Source organism: Colletotrichum orchidophilum, assembly GCF_001831195.1.
Source record: "Colletotrichum orchidophilum strain IMI 309357 chromosome Unknown Scaffold_29.1, whole genome shotgun sequence".
In the NCBI taxonomy this organism is placed as follows: domain Eukaryota; kingdom Fungi; phylum Ascomycota; class Sordariomycetes; order Glomerellales; family Glomerellaceae; genus Colletotrichum; species Colletotrichum orchidophilum.
In genome coordinates, this window is record NW_019172985.1 from 367,535 (window position 1) to 380,510 (window position 12,976).

Consider the following 12,976-nt stretch of genomic DNA (forward strand, 5'->3'; position numbering starts at 1 on the left):
CTAGAACTCCCTGCTCTCCCCAATATCACACACGTCAAACACACCCGTTGCGGGTAGACCCTTGCGCTTCATGGCCTCTTGAAGAAGCTTGGGCGGCTCCAGCACTTCTTCCATGGTCAGGGCCCACGTTCCCCAGTGGATACCCATGGCGCGCTCGCACTTGGTGTCTTTGAAGATCTCAACCGAATCGAAAGGGTTGGCGTGCATTCCTGAGAAGGCAACACGGGGAAAGTACGCGCCGATGGGAATCAGGCCTAGATTGAAGGGTCCCCGCAGGTCGCCAATCTGTTTGAACTGCGGGCACATGGGCAGGTGCGCGTACTTTGGGCCGTAGTCATCCACGTCGAGCGGGGTCCACGGCACGGCGCGGTACCCGGTGTCACCTCCGAACCAGACCGACTTGCCGGCGGACTTGACGCCCCATGAAGCCCAGAGCGTCGTGTCCTTGTCGAAGGGCGTGCGTGCAGAGGTGTGCTGGCAAGGGAGGCATGAAACTTGGGCGGTGATACTTTCTGGCGCCTCATCAACGCCCTTGTCTACGTTCAAGGTGATCTCCGCGTCTTCCCACCAGTCCAACTCTGTCACGTTCTTCAGCCCGGCCTTCTTAAACCATGACTCCAAACCCAGGCCGACAAAGAAGTGGGCCTTGGGGTTGTGCTTCTGGATGGTGAGGACGGATTCGTGAGAGAGGTGGTCATAATGGCTGTGGCTGATGAAGACGGCGTCGACAAATGGAATGTCGGCGAGATCGCAGGGCTTGGGCGTAAAACGCTTAGGGCCCATGAAGGAGAAGGGCGAGCAGCGGTCCTCGAAGACGGGGTCGAAGAGCACGCGCAGGCCTGAGGGGAACTCAACGTAGTAGCAGGCGTGGCCTAGCCATGTCGCGCGGAGCTTGTCCGAGGCGGTGCGGGTGGCCAGAAACTCAGGCTTCTTGACGGTCACAGTTGGCGGCGTGGTGTCAGGCCATTTGAGCTCGCCGGTCAATTGCGGCCTGTGGGTTGCATTTCTGTCAGAACCACTGGGCGGGATTGACGCCGGCACGGGGCCGGGATGGCTAGGCATGAAATTGATACGTACCAGAGGACATGTCGGAACATCTTAGAAGGGCCGATGCCATCACCGAAGGAAGGGTGGACGTTCTTGAAGCCGACTCTGGTGCCGTTCTTCTTGACATGGTGAGGCTTGAATGAGGCATCCTCGGGTGCAGGACCCAGGTCAGGGATCTTGGTGACGGTGGTCGAGTATGAGGCCATTGAGAGAGCAAGCACAGATGCCGGTGTTGCTGAAGCTTTTTTAGTACCGGGGCGTATGGGTGGCTGTTGGAAAAAAGCGCGAAAGAACTGCCTGAACTTGGACATGGTTCATCAGAGGCCCTGGCTAGGTTGGGGTGAGGGATTCCGAGATATATAGATGGAGCTGGAATTCGTTCTGCAGGTTGATACAAAGAAGGAGAGGGAGGGAGTGGAGGAAACGAAGTGAAAGGCAGCAACAGCAGTCCGCGTAGGCCGGCCGGGGAAACGAACTAGACGGAACGGGTTCCACTCGGCGTTAGCGAAAGCGATGAGCCCGGTCCGAGAAAGAGGATGTTCAAGCCACTCTGTGGATAGTAGAGTAACGTAGGCAAGTGCAGATACGTATGCATCACCTATTCAGCACCGTGCGACAAGGCTTCGTTCAAATTTCCATGTCAGACGTCCGATTGCGAATCGCAGGAATAACATCGGGCTATCAGTTCAATGCCTGGGGAGAGTGAGTCGTTGTTCTCCCTGGCGCAACACGTCGAGCATCTGCGCGTCACTACAAACACGAAGGTAATTGATTGCATAAAAGTAATTGCATCTGATTGGTGTTTGTTCTTATCCCTTCTCACTGGTGGAGATACCGGCTTTAGGACAACCACAGTCCACAGGTCCTTAACCCGTCTGCCAGAGGTCAGCTAACCGGTAGGGACCCAATGACAGAGCAGCCCCAAAAGCTAAAGCTACTTGGCAGCTTACCCCGCCTACTTCAGCTTCTCAACTTGGGTACGGGACAAGCTAAAGTCCGGCCGCATGCACCGGCGGCTCATGACGGAAACACGGTGGAATAGTCACTCCGCTGTGCGATATACCATGGCAACAACGCTAGCCTCTTTTCGTAAGTATCTCTCTCTCATCGTCACAGACACCTTCTTTCGACAGCCACTCTTTTGTTTTCCTCTCCTATGATAACCCCAGATTCACTCCCGGCCGCCCTCCGTTCTTGCATCACACGTACTGGAAGGGATATTTTAACGCGTGGCAGGGTGCATGTAGGCATGCACGTAAGCAATACCAGCCTCGATGGCTGACAAGCGGGCATGCGGCCGCATATGCCGCGTCGTAGTTCGACTCGCTCCCGACAACGTGACTTATGGATACACGCCAGCCATATTCAATGCTCGCGGGTAAATCACCTAGTGATATAAGAAACAAGCTGTTCTGAATTCATTGCCATATGCGGCAACGCACCGACACCGGGGAAATCCATCGCCATCTTCTACGCCGAGGTCCAGGAAATAAGACCTTGTCGAGCAAGATCGAGCACCTAATCGTCCCGTTCCCATTCCTGTCTCTCAATGGCCCTCAAATATTGCATCTTTGCCTTGCGCATGTTCACCGGCCACTTGTACTTCATGGCCAGCAGCAGCCGCTGCGTCTCCTGCTCATCCTCACGCCGAGCCCAGTCTTGGTCGTAGTCTTGGTCGTGGTAGGCATACTCTTCCGTCAGTTCTAGTTCTTCTTCGTCTACTGGCTCCGAGCTGTCGACCCTCCCTGGCGTTTCTATTACTTCCCGTATCATCTCGAGGCTGAGTGGTCGCGGTTTGCCGAGAGACTGGGATGATGCAGTTTCGTCTTGAAGTGTTTCTGAAGCGACGCCTGTGCTTGCAGTAGTCTCCTCTTCACGACTGACCCACCGCCGCAATTTCGCAAGGTTGTGCGGTATACGTTCAAATCTGAACGTCTTGATGACAAGCTGGTTTCGAAGACAGTGCAGTTCAGCCTCGCAGTCCTGCACGATGCTGGCGTACAGAACGCGGGCGGGTCTATAGTCGCAATCTCTCGCCTGATCCTCCATGGTGCAAACATCTCGCAGCCAGCCTTTGACTTTCAGCGTCGCATCCCATGGTAAGCGGCGCTCCTGGACGAGACGGTGCACATCCAGGTGTTCCGCATCCTCGAACCCGTCTTTCCATGTTTGAACCTTCTTGTCTAGCAGTGGGATGCTGCTATGTCGACGTAGTGCAAGACAGGTTGATTTCCAGACCACGTTAGTATCTGGTGATTTGTTTGATTGAGAGAGTCGCTGGTGCCTCATAGGTAAGTTTATGGTAGTTGCAGCTGGCATTTTGATGCACCCTCCAGGTACTATTGCCTTGTTGGTTGTGATATTGGGTTGGGAATAGAGAGAAATAGAAAGGCAGTGGTTGAATTCACAAAGAGAATGCGCTAGGAATGCTCATGTTCTCGACTCGCTGTTTATAATCATCCCATCAACCTTTGCGTCCCGAGGCGTAGATACCGGAGATGGCAAGAGACTTGAGAACTCTACTGCATGAGACCGAACAAATAGGCCCATTGGGATCGTAAACTTTCACACGCAAGTCCTCAGTAACTCAGTCAACCAACCCATAGAGGTGCGAATAATGTAAAAACAGGAAACTAATTCCAAATTCATCGAGACTATACTGTCCCTGTCGCCGTCATCATCCGTCATCATGGTATCTGAGAAACAAGAACTAAAGCAAGCCCTGGACTAAAAGTGCGCCCGAACGCTCATCAAGAAAACTCATGGGATTGTCCTAGCCAAGGACATCCATCAAGCCACCCAAAGAACTTGTAAAGCAGTCTCACATGTTGAGATTCCGTGTGTCCTCGCTCGCTTCCTCGCTTCCCAACTCTGCCTGGACCTCGTCGGCGACGAAGCCCTCATAGTCGTCAAGGTTCTTTTGCACGTGAATCTTGAATTTGATGACATCGTTGAGCATACGGTCAATTTCTGTGTGCAGCTCCTCTCGCAGGGAATTGGCACGAAGCACGAGCTGTTCATATCTACGGCCATGGTAAGTATTCGGGTATCAGTGGCTACGACTCACGTGGACTTACTCGATGCTGGTGTTCATCTCGCGTTGTTCCATCAGCTGTACCGATTCTGACAAAGTGGCTCGCATCTTGGCAAGCTCCTTCTCCATCTTCTCGATCTGAGCGTCAGATGCCATCTTTTGTGTCGTCGTGACCTATGGAATATTCTTAGTAAACGATCGGTCATTTAGAACGGGGATCGAACGGACCTCCTTGGTTTTCTCGTATTCTTCCTCAGCGGCGCGCACACGATGCTCCAGGGCCTCAACTTCGTTACGCTTATCTTCAATTGCCTCCTTGATGCCATCAAGCAAGTCGTGATCTTTCATCATCATGTCCATAGCAATGGTCCGCCTTTCAGAGATCTCTTTCCTCAGTGTGAGGAAACTGTTCTTGACTTGGCCGCGCAGATCGAGGTTGAGAATATGGGCAGGCTGGTATCCAGCGACGGGATCAGCAAGCAATCGGTCGCTTGAAGAAACACCGCTAGAGGCCTGGAGTTGTGACGAGCTGAAGTCCGGACCATCGTTGACAGTTACCTGCAATTCGTAGTCCCTACCGTTGGCGTTGACCGCGGTCGCCGGTATGAGGGCAATCTGGTATGCCAAAGTGTTGTATCTATCCACCATTCTCTCGAGTTCGTCCAGCTTCCTGCTGGCCTCCACCTCTTTTTCGGCGACTTTCTTCTTGACATCCTCCAATCTTTGCGATGCTGAATCGATTCCCTTCTGGAGACGTTCCCGCTCAGCAGTCATGCGGTCGATATCCTGCATGCTGATGCCTAGATCGTCAACAGCCTTCTGCAGTCCTCGTCGTTCGTCATCCACCTCTCTCAACTCCTCATTGAGCTTGTCTAACTCCTCGTGAAGGACATTGATTCGAGTCTCATACTTGTCGGATCTCTGCATTGCAAGCGCATTGTACTCTTCGAATTTGATCTTATCCTCTTCCATGATCCTGAAGTGATTGTCAAGTACGGCAGGATCCGGCGTGGACTTCTCGAGATCTTCGATTTCTTGCAGTAGTCGACTGTTCTCTGCCTCGAGCATTTCAAGCTCGGAAGTGTACTTGGAGTTTGACTGCTCGAAAGCAGCTGCCATTCGTTCAATGTGAGGGGCTAGTGCTCGATTGGCATCTTCGTCGTCTGCGTCCTCGTCCATGGCAAGCCAATCCCTATATGCCTTGCTCAAAAAGTCGAAAATGATACGATCGCCAGTGACGTCGATGCCGCTTTCGAGGCAAGCGTCATCGTATCGGCTGCACGCATAGCCATCCAGCATCTGCGCCAGCTGCATCATCCAATGCAGCAATCCTAGGAAAGTGCTCCAGTTTTGACCACCAACAGCGGCAATCTGACTCTTTGTAATGCTTCTCTCGTACGGGTACCGCAGCTGTTTCAAAATAGGCGGCACTTCTTGGTCGATGTTCTTCTGAAACTTGTGGCTCGGATCGATCCGCCTGTACAGCCACTGGAACATGAAGTTGAAATCCTTTTGCGTAGGGGACTTAATAATGTTCTGCGAAAGTGTGTGCTTCATCTGCATTTCGAAGTTGTTTTGGGCAAGATAGTCCAGCAGCTCCTGTCCTATCCTGGCTTGGTATGATCTGTCTCTCAGCGGGCGGGGGTCTCGGGGTACACCGGCAGGCTGGGGGGCTTGTTGGAAGAAGCTCTGGTGGCTCATGGGTCCGGCGGTTGATGTTCTTGCGCGGTATACACTACTCCTTCTATCGTCTTGCGAGGAACGCCCTGGAGCAGGTGTCGGCGCAAAGGACTTGTCGCGCATCGATGAAGTTCGCTTCACCGAGGATAGGCCAATGTCTGCTAGGTTCGTTCCGGATGATGAGCGCTGGAACATAGGCTGGCTGGGTCGCGACAGTGCCAGGGATTGTCTAGAGCCGGACATGGATCGCCCATGGCTATTGGAGTAGGGCGCACCGGCGCCGACGCCTGATGCGGATCGCTTCATCGCTGATGCGGGTTGAGGTAACCCGGTGTTGTAGTTGATGCCTCCTAATGTCTGCGTAGTGTGTTAGTCAAAATGGCTCTATTGAAGACATGGTATCGCAACAATCTGATATTGAGGAAGATGCTGACTTCTCTGGGTCTGCGCACACTCCACAGGCCGGTGTCTTGCGACATGGTGGGAGGGTGCCGAACAGTGGTAATTCAGGAGTCAGATCGCAGTCGGCTGGATTGCGAAAAGACTGGCGATTCAGGAGCTGATGATGTCGAGTCGCGTGGATGGGAGAAAGCTATTGCGCGACAAATTTGAGTAAAGATGTACGGTTTGCGCGCGTGTGTATGCGTCGTGTGTAAGGAGGTGCGAGTGGGATGGCTGATCGGGTAGCAGATGCAAAAGTGTTGTTGCTCTGGAGCAAGTAAACAAAATGTTCTGCCCCTCGTTCATTGGCTGTGCGCTGCCCCTCTCAAACAATGAGCGACGGAGCCAGATTCTCGGTAATGCCCAACACGTGACGCTTAGCAAGGACTTCCGGACGGGAGTTGCTCGGCATTTCTCCGCATTAGATAATCACTCCAGATGTCCCCCAGTTGCTGCTCTGCACCGAAGCCTCGGCCCAGCACCCCGGCCACTCATTATTGCACGTAATCAGGTTGCGCGGAAGACATCGTCAATCTTTCCTCAGATCCAGTCGCACATGTCTTCCACCCTCGCCACTGTTGCCCCGAAGCGTGTTCTTCACTGAAGGAGATCGCGGCGAGGTTGATAAGGCGACACATTGAAGATGGCCATACGAGAAGATATCGTCGCCTCGGCGGTACTGTGACCCCTACCCCAGTGTCCAATGATGACCTTCTAACTTCGAGACAGACGCAGTGTTAGTACCCGACAAACCGATGTATTGCGCCATCTTAGAGACTGACCGACCTATAGTTCTGCAAGATCCGAGTGTTGCAAGCGCATCCATTGAGAGTCGCATGTCTTTCCTCCGCACGAAGAACCTCACCCAAGAAGAAATCGATGCTGCTCTGTCGAGAGTCGCCGTCCAGCCTGCACCGAGTTCGATGTCGGTCGCTCCGCAGCAACAGCAACCACAACAATACTACCAGCCGGCATACCCTCCTCAGTACCAGGCGTGGCAACCTCCACCTCCGCCCCCGAAGAGGGACTGGAGAGACTGGTTTATCATGGCAACAGTTGTAGGCGGTTTCAGCTACGGCGCGTATACCCTGGCCAAGGTACGGACTTCCATATCTCGCCCTCACCGAATGGAGACGACTGACAATACTAGCGATATGTATATCCTTTGATTGCACCGCCGACACCCGAGAAGCTCGAGCAGGACAAGAAGTCAATTGAAGAGCAGTTTGACAAGGCTTTTGGACTTGTGGAGCAGCTGGCCAAGGACACAGAGGAACTCAAGGCCACGGAGCAAAAACGGACTGAAAAGCTGGATACGGCTTTGGAGGACATTGAAAAGATCATGGCGGAGCTGAGGAATGCCAACCAGCGACGGGAACTCGAGACACAACGCGTTAAGGATGACGTCCAGATACTCAAGGATTCTATCCCCAAGGCCATGAACACCCAGAAGGATCTGACCGACTCAAGACTGAAGGAGGTCAACTCCGAACTCACTAGTCTCAAGACTCTGATAACACAACGCATGACTGCCGCGTCATCATCGGCGAACGCCAACGGTCTGAGAACTGGTGCGACCGCTACGCCTCCTTCTCCTGGACTGAACCGTCCTGCTACCACGGGGAATGACACCCCCACGAGCAACACCGAGGCAGCTGCCGGCACTGAGACTCATAAGCCCGCCAGCACGCCGACCTTCAACCGCCCTTCGCCGTTCAGCGGTGCCACTGGCGCAAAGGCCTCTATTCCAGCGTGGCAAATGGCCATGGCCAACAAGGACCCTGTGGCCTCACCGGCAGCAACGAACGGAACCGCTTCCGACAGCAACTCGCAGCAGCAGCCATCCGCTTCCTCGTAGTGGGGATTTGATAAGGACACACTGTACAGTATGAGGCATCTATGATTTCATTGCGTTATGAATAGGAGAGTGACGAGGGTAATTGCGCGTGCGGTTTGGATAGTTCGCCTGTAGTAAGGTAGGTAGGAGTAAGCGTTTAAAGCTAGTATGTGTGTGCGGCAGAAAACATCCGAAAGCGATTTGTATGCCAGTTTCCCACGTGCAGAAGCCCAGCCAACCCCGGACCGCAGCTTCAGGGTTCAGAACGGTTGTGAGGCTGGAGAGGGTTCCGGTGACGTGTTTTACACGGGCTGGTCACTATCTCGGGTGTTGCCGTACCTATTCCGTAAGCGAAGAGGGTCTCGCGGGGAAGGCGTTCGTGGACAGGTATGGGTGTGCGTGCCAACGTCTCATTGCGAAATGAGCCCGTCTTAGTCCGTCGCCAGACCAGACGCGCTCATAGAACACGCTGTCACGTAGTCGGTTTCATGGGTCGATTGCGACAGATGCTTGGCAATGTGCAATTTGAAAGTGCCCGCAGAGATGTCGGTCAGGTAGGGGAGAGTGAGAGTCGAGAGGCAGGCAAGTAGAGTGAGCTGTACATTAAAAAAGTGCAGGTTACGTATCTGACGATCTTCGCAAGCCGGACTGAATTGGGGTGGCGTCTCTCGATGGTGTTGCGGGAGGCGCCTGAACACCGGGGGCCCACTGCCGGAGCCGTAGGTTTGGGTGCATTTCTTCTTCCTAAGCGGTGTTAATCATCTGAGGGGCTAGAAAACTAAAAACGGAGCTTGGGGTTTAATGTATTGTGTGGGATGCATCGACTTTTCGTGAGTCGCGCTTGATTCAGCAACGGGCGCAGATCTCATTCTATCCCGTTGGAGCCCTGGAGGGTGTGCTGGCATGCTGCAGCAGCCCATGTCGAACTTGCTTCAGCCCACAGACGGTGGGGGTCGGATGTTTGAGAAGTAGAATGAAGAATACAGGGTAAAGGATGAGGGGGAAGGGCTGGGTATCTTCCGAGTGTATTCGTGGTATGGTCGATAGGTAGGTATTCCAAGCAATAGCGTTGCGTCTTGGCTTAAAAAAAAAAAAAATACTTTGTATGAACGTGTCTGCTGTCAGCCACATGGAGGAGGGCTTCGGCTTCAGAGCAAATGTCAAAGAGTGTTCTCATATCAAACACTGACACATTCCATCTTTTCCCTCCGCGCGCCAATTTTCCACAGATGAGGAGGGGAAATAATAAGAAAAACGCCAAACTACCTACGGATACGGATACAGGCTATCATGGATTTGCAAAACGGGTAGTGACAAGTATCTGTAGAGCGGGCTAAAAGAACAAGCAACGAACACGTTCCACCCTTTTCCGCAACAATTTCCTCTTTCGACCGTCTTTGCGGCCTGGTGCCCCGGAGCGACAACAGCAACCCCCAGGCCACTGCTGATGAAGCAAGCAAAAGCCAACGACCCTCGTCTTGCCGTCCGTCTGGTCTTCCAGCACCGGACATCAAACATGATGGCTGCCGGGCTCATCCCCGCTCTGCATCTGCCATCTCAATCAACCTCCCCCGGGACGACTGAAGCCTACGTAGTAGGTTAAGGTACCGTGACGCAGTCGATCCAGACTCTTCACCACCCGACCACTCACGGCTTCTGGAACCCTTCGCATTGCGCTGGCTCTTCGACCGCAAGCCACTCATATTCCATCTTCGCCCCCCCTCGGCCCCTCGGCCCCTCGGCCTCTTCTAATCCTCCACTTCCTCCACCACCGTGTCTAGAAATGCCCAAGGACTTGAGTATCGGTACCATGAGCGTGTTTCCCAATATGGCCCCACCCTCCACGACACCAGTAGCCTTTGGCACATGATGCAAGGGTTTAGACGGGAAGCTAACGGCGTCCTGGCGAGGTAAAACTGCCTTAGATCGCGCACTCGTTTGACGGCCACTAGCGATTCGTCGAGGGAAAATCTTGTCAACCGAGGCGCCTGGGCTAACCGAAATGTCATCGACTTGTCCACCATTCACCTGGTTCGCCTCTGTTGTCTACGAACCGCTCCAGCCTCGTTGGCTTTCTTTAATTTCCAATACTCTTACTTAGGCTCGGGTTGCGGGGACATGTGGGCTATCTTTTACCGTTACATTCGTTTTCTTCTCCGTCCTGGTTCTTCCTATCCTCTCTACTATAGTACTGTGGTAGTGTAGTGTACAACCACGTTCCCGCTTTCCCCACAACAGCAGCTATTCCCATCCACACACCAGTGACACCACACACCTTTCGTACACTACGCGGCAAGCTCTCACAGCTAACCCTGCTTGTCTTTCGACCTTGGTACCCTGTTCCTAGAGCTGAGCTAGATACCTCTTCCAGGGGACCGCCGATCCGTCGGTGAGGTGTGTTAGAGTGAGGGTGGCTCCGAGTCCGATGTCCAAGGCCCGCAGCCAATTCCCTCTCATCTAAACATGCTGTCAACCCCTAGCCCTTGACCGTTGCTACCTTCTATCGACAGATTGCAGCCGTCTTTTCCTGGCGTAGCGTGTGTTGTTCCTGTGTTTCAACCACGTCAGGCATAGTACTGTCTTGGCTCGACTTCACTTGCTTCTTGCTTCTTCCCCGTATATATTCCTTGACTAGGTGTCGACTGCCACCTTTTTCCCTCTAGCCATGTCCACCTCATCCTTCGACTACCCGAACCCTCTCAATATGGACCCCGCCCAGTTCAAGTTATTGTTGTCGTTGCTGCCCAAGGTGCCCTTGATAACGCGGGTAGCACTTCTTCATGTTCTACATTTGTCAAAGTCGTCTCAGTACCTAGATCTGCGGAGCGATCTCATCATCTCGGTCATACGCTCATACCTTCAGCCAGCCAAGTTACGCTCCATTACATCCACCCAGAAGCTCACAAACCGCGATAGCGGCGTCAAAGGGAGAATATGGGTCGCCACATACGCTAGCCCTGTGCCGCCAGAAAGCGACGTGCGCGACGTGATCATCGGAGTCATACAGTCGACCAGGGCCCCGGACACGCCAGAACTAAGTGTACGGCTGCCGGATATCGTGCCAGTGGAGTCCGAGTGGACAGGCTATCGCGCCGGTGCGACAAAAGAGGAGCGCCCACCCGCGATTGCGGAAAAAGACAAGTTTGAAAAGCTACAGAAAGAGGTCACCAGTCCCCTGACGGTTTTGTACCTTCACGGAGGAGCGTACTACCTTTGCGATCCGGTGACCCATCGACCGACTACAAAGAAGATAGCAAAGTTGACTGGAGGCCGCGTTTACTCAGTTCGGTACCGCTTGGCTCCGCAGAACCCCTTCCCGGCGGCTCTGCTAGACGCCTTGGTCTCGTACTTGACTCTATTATACCCGCCTCCCGATGCCTACCACCAAGCGGTCGACCCGAAACATATCGTCGTTGCCGGAGACAGGTGAGAAAACCACTTAACCGTGAGGAGATAATCGGGGTGCTAACCAAAAGCTGTAGTGCCGGGGGCAATTTGAGTCTATCTCTGCTGCAACTCCTCCTCGAGCTACGCAGACAAAACCGCAAGGTCCGCTGGCTGGGCGAGGAAAGGGACATTCCTCTGCCTGCGGGATTCGCGTTGAACTCGCCATGGATGGATATCACGCAAAGTTTGCCCAGCTGGAATGCCAACGGGGAGTTTGACTACCTCCCGACAGGCGAGGTCTACGCCAAACACAACCCACCCCCATGCAACATCTGGCCCACAAACCCACCCCGAACAAACATATACGCCGAAGATGACCTCCTTGCGCATCCGTTGGTGACTCTCCTAATGAGCCGCAGTTGGACCGGGGCGCCCCCGGTGTATATGTGCACGGGGTGGGAGCTGCTGGCGGATGAAGACAAGTACATGGCCCTCAAACTGCACCGGGACGGTGTCCCCGTGGTGTTTGAGGAGTACGAGGGGATGCCGCACTGCTTCGCCCTGATCCTAACAAAGATTCCCAACGCGAAGCGCTGTTTCGAAGGATGGACCAACTTCATGATGAGGGCTATCACCAATCCGGAGACGATCGATTCCAAGGCGACCACGATCAAGTCCAAGAGTCTGCAAGAAGTCGTTCTCGATTTTGAGTCCTTGAGCGCCATGAGCGTCGAGGACGTGCAGGAACGGGTTCTTGCCAAGAAGGAGACGACTTTGGCGGCTGCGCCAGAGACTGCGGCAAAACTCTAGATTTGGGGGGGGGTTCTCGCTGCCTGATGAGCTATACGGTTTTGTCAATGAGGAGAGATTAGTAATAATTTGCACATTCAATATCAGACCATGTAATTATTTAACCACCTCATGAAAAGCAATGATGTGAGGGCGAGCAATCGCAAAACAATGAGCAGCCAGCAATGAACGTCAGCTGTTCCCCCTTATGCTGGGACCATCCCCGGGGATGAATAGCGGGCGGATCTCCAACGCCAAGAAGATCCACTCTTGTCCGCTCCGTTCCATGAGCTAGCCAACATTATGAGAGATGCTTTGCCAACGAAACGCGTGTCACGAATACGGAGGTTTCTGTGCGCTGATCCACGTGCGGTGACGAGTTGGGAAATATCCGGGCTTGTTGCAGCGCAGTAGGTGAGATGGCGGGTTGGTGAAGATCGCACGGCAAGCTGTTTGCTGATTCGGCAAGGTGCGCAATTCGTCGTATCACCCTCACGATCTCACCCCGAGCAAATTCCCCGATATGCAGGGGCTCTCGCGTCCACCGACCCGGGAACAACGACTGCTCGCTGCTGACCCCGGAACTCACTCTCTCTCACGGACGCACGGCTGGCTGAAGAGTGCAGATAGTAGATTGGTACCTGAGGATGTAGGAGAAGGTGTTCGTGGGCTCCCGGCGGCTGAGGCTGGAGGCCGGACTGGCGACTACCTTACCCTGTAGGGATAGGTACTGAACCACCACCAGGCACGCACCCCCCCCC

General features: G+C 53.8%; 4 protein-coding genes across 4 annotated transcripts; 2 read left to right on the forward strand and 2 right to left on the reverse strand.

The window, feature by feature from the left end:
• CORC01_04494 (NAPE-hydrolyzing phospholipase D) lies at window positions 1-1,253 on the reverse strand (the record flags this gene model as incomplete). The annotated part of the gene is made up of 2 exons (XM_022616141.1): window positions 1-991; window positions 1,078-1,253. 2 exons carry the CDS (start codon window positions 1,251-1,253, stop codon window positions 1-3), a joined length of 1,167 nt encoding a protein of 388 aa, XP_022477449.1.
• Window positions 1,254-2,565: 1,312 nt separating this feature from the next.
• Window positions 2,566-6,240, reverse strand: CORC01_04495 (HEC/Ndc80p family protein; the record flags this gene model as incomplete). Its single annotated transcript, XM_022616142.1, has 5 exons — window positions 2,566-3,247; window positions 3,873-4,070; window positions 4,125-4,255; window positions 4,310-6,118; window positions 6,196-6,240. The coding sequence occupies 5 exons, from the start codon at window positions 6,238-6,240 to the stop codon at window positions 2,566-2,568; spliced, it is 2,865 nt and encodes a 954-aa protein (XP_022477450.1).
• A 605-nt stretch (window positions 6,241-6,845) lies between these two features.
• Window positions 6,846-8,060, forward strand: CORC01_04496 (uncharacterized protein; the record flags this gene model as incomplete). The annotated part of the gene is made up of 4 exons (XM_022616143.1): window positions 6,846-6,878; window positions 6,932-6,938; window positions 6,995-7,299; window positions 7,353-8,060. 4 exons carry the CDS (start codon window positions 6,846-6,848, stop codon window positions 8,058-8,060), a joined length of 1,053 nt encoding a protein of 350 aa, XP_022477451.1.
• Window positions 8,061-10,704: 2,644 nt separating this feature from the next.
• CORC01_04497 (uncharacterized protein) lies at window positions 10,705-12,236 on the forward strand (the record flags this gene model as incomplete). Its single annotated transcript, XM_022616144.1, has 2 exons — window positions 10,705-11,465; window positions 11,522-12,236. 2 exons carry the CDS (start codon window positions 10,705-10,707, stop codon window positions 12,234-12,236), a joined length of 1,476 nt encoding a protein of 491 aa, XP_022477452.1.
• Between the last annotated feature and the right edge of the window lie 740 nt (window positions 12,237-12,976).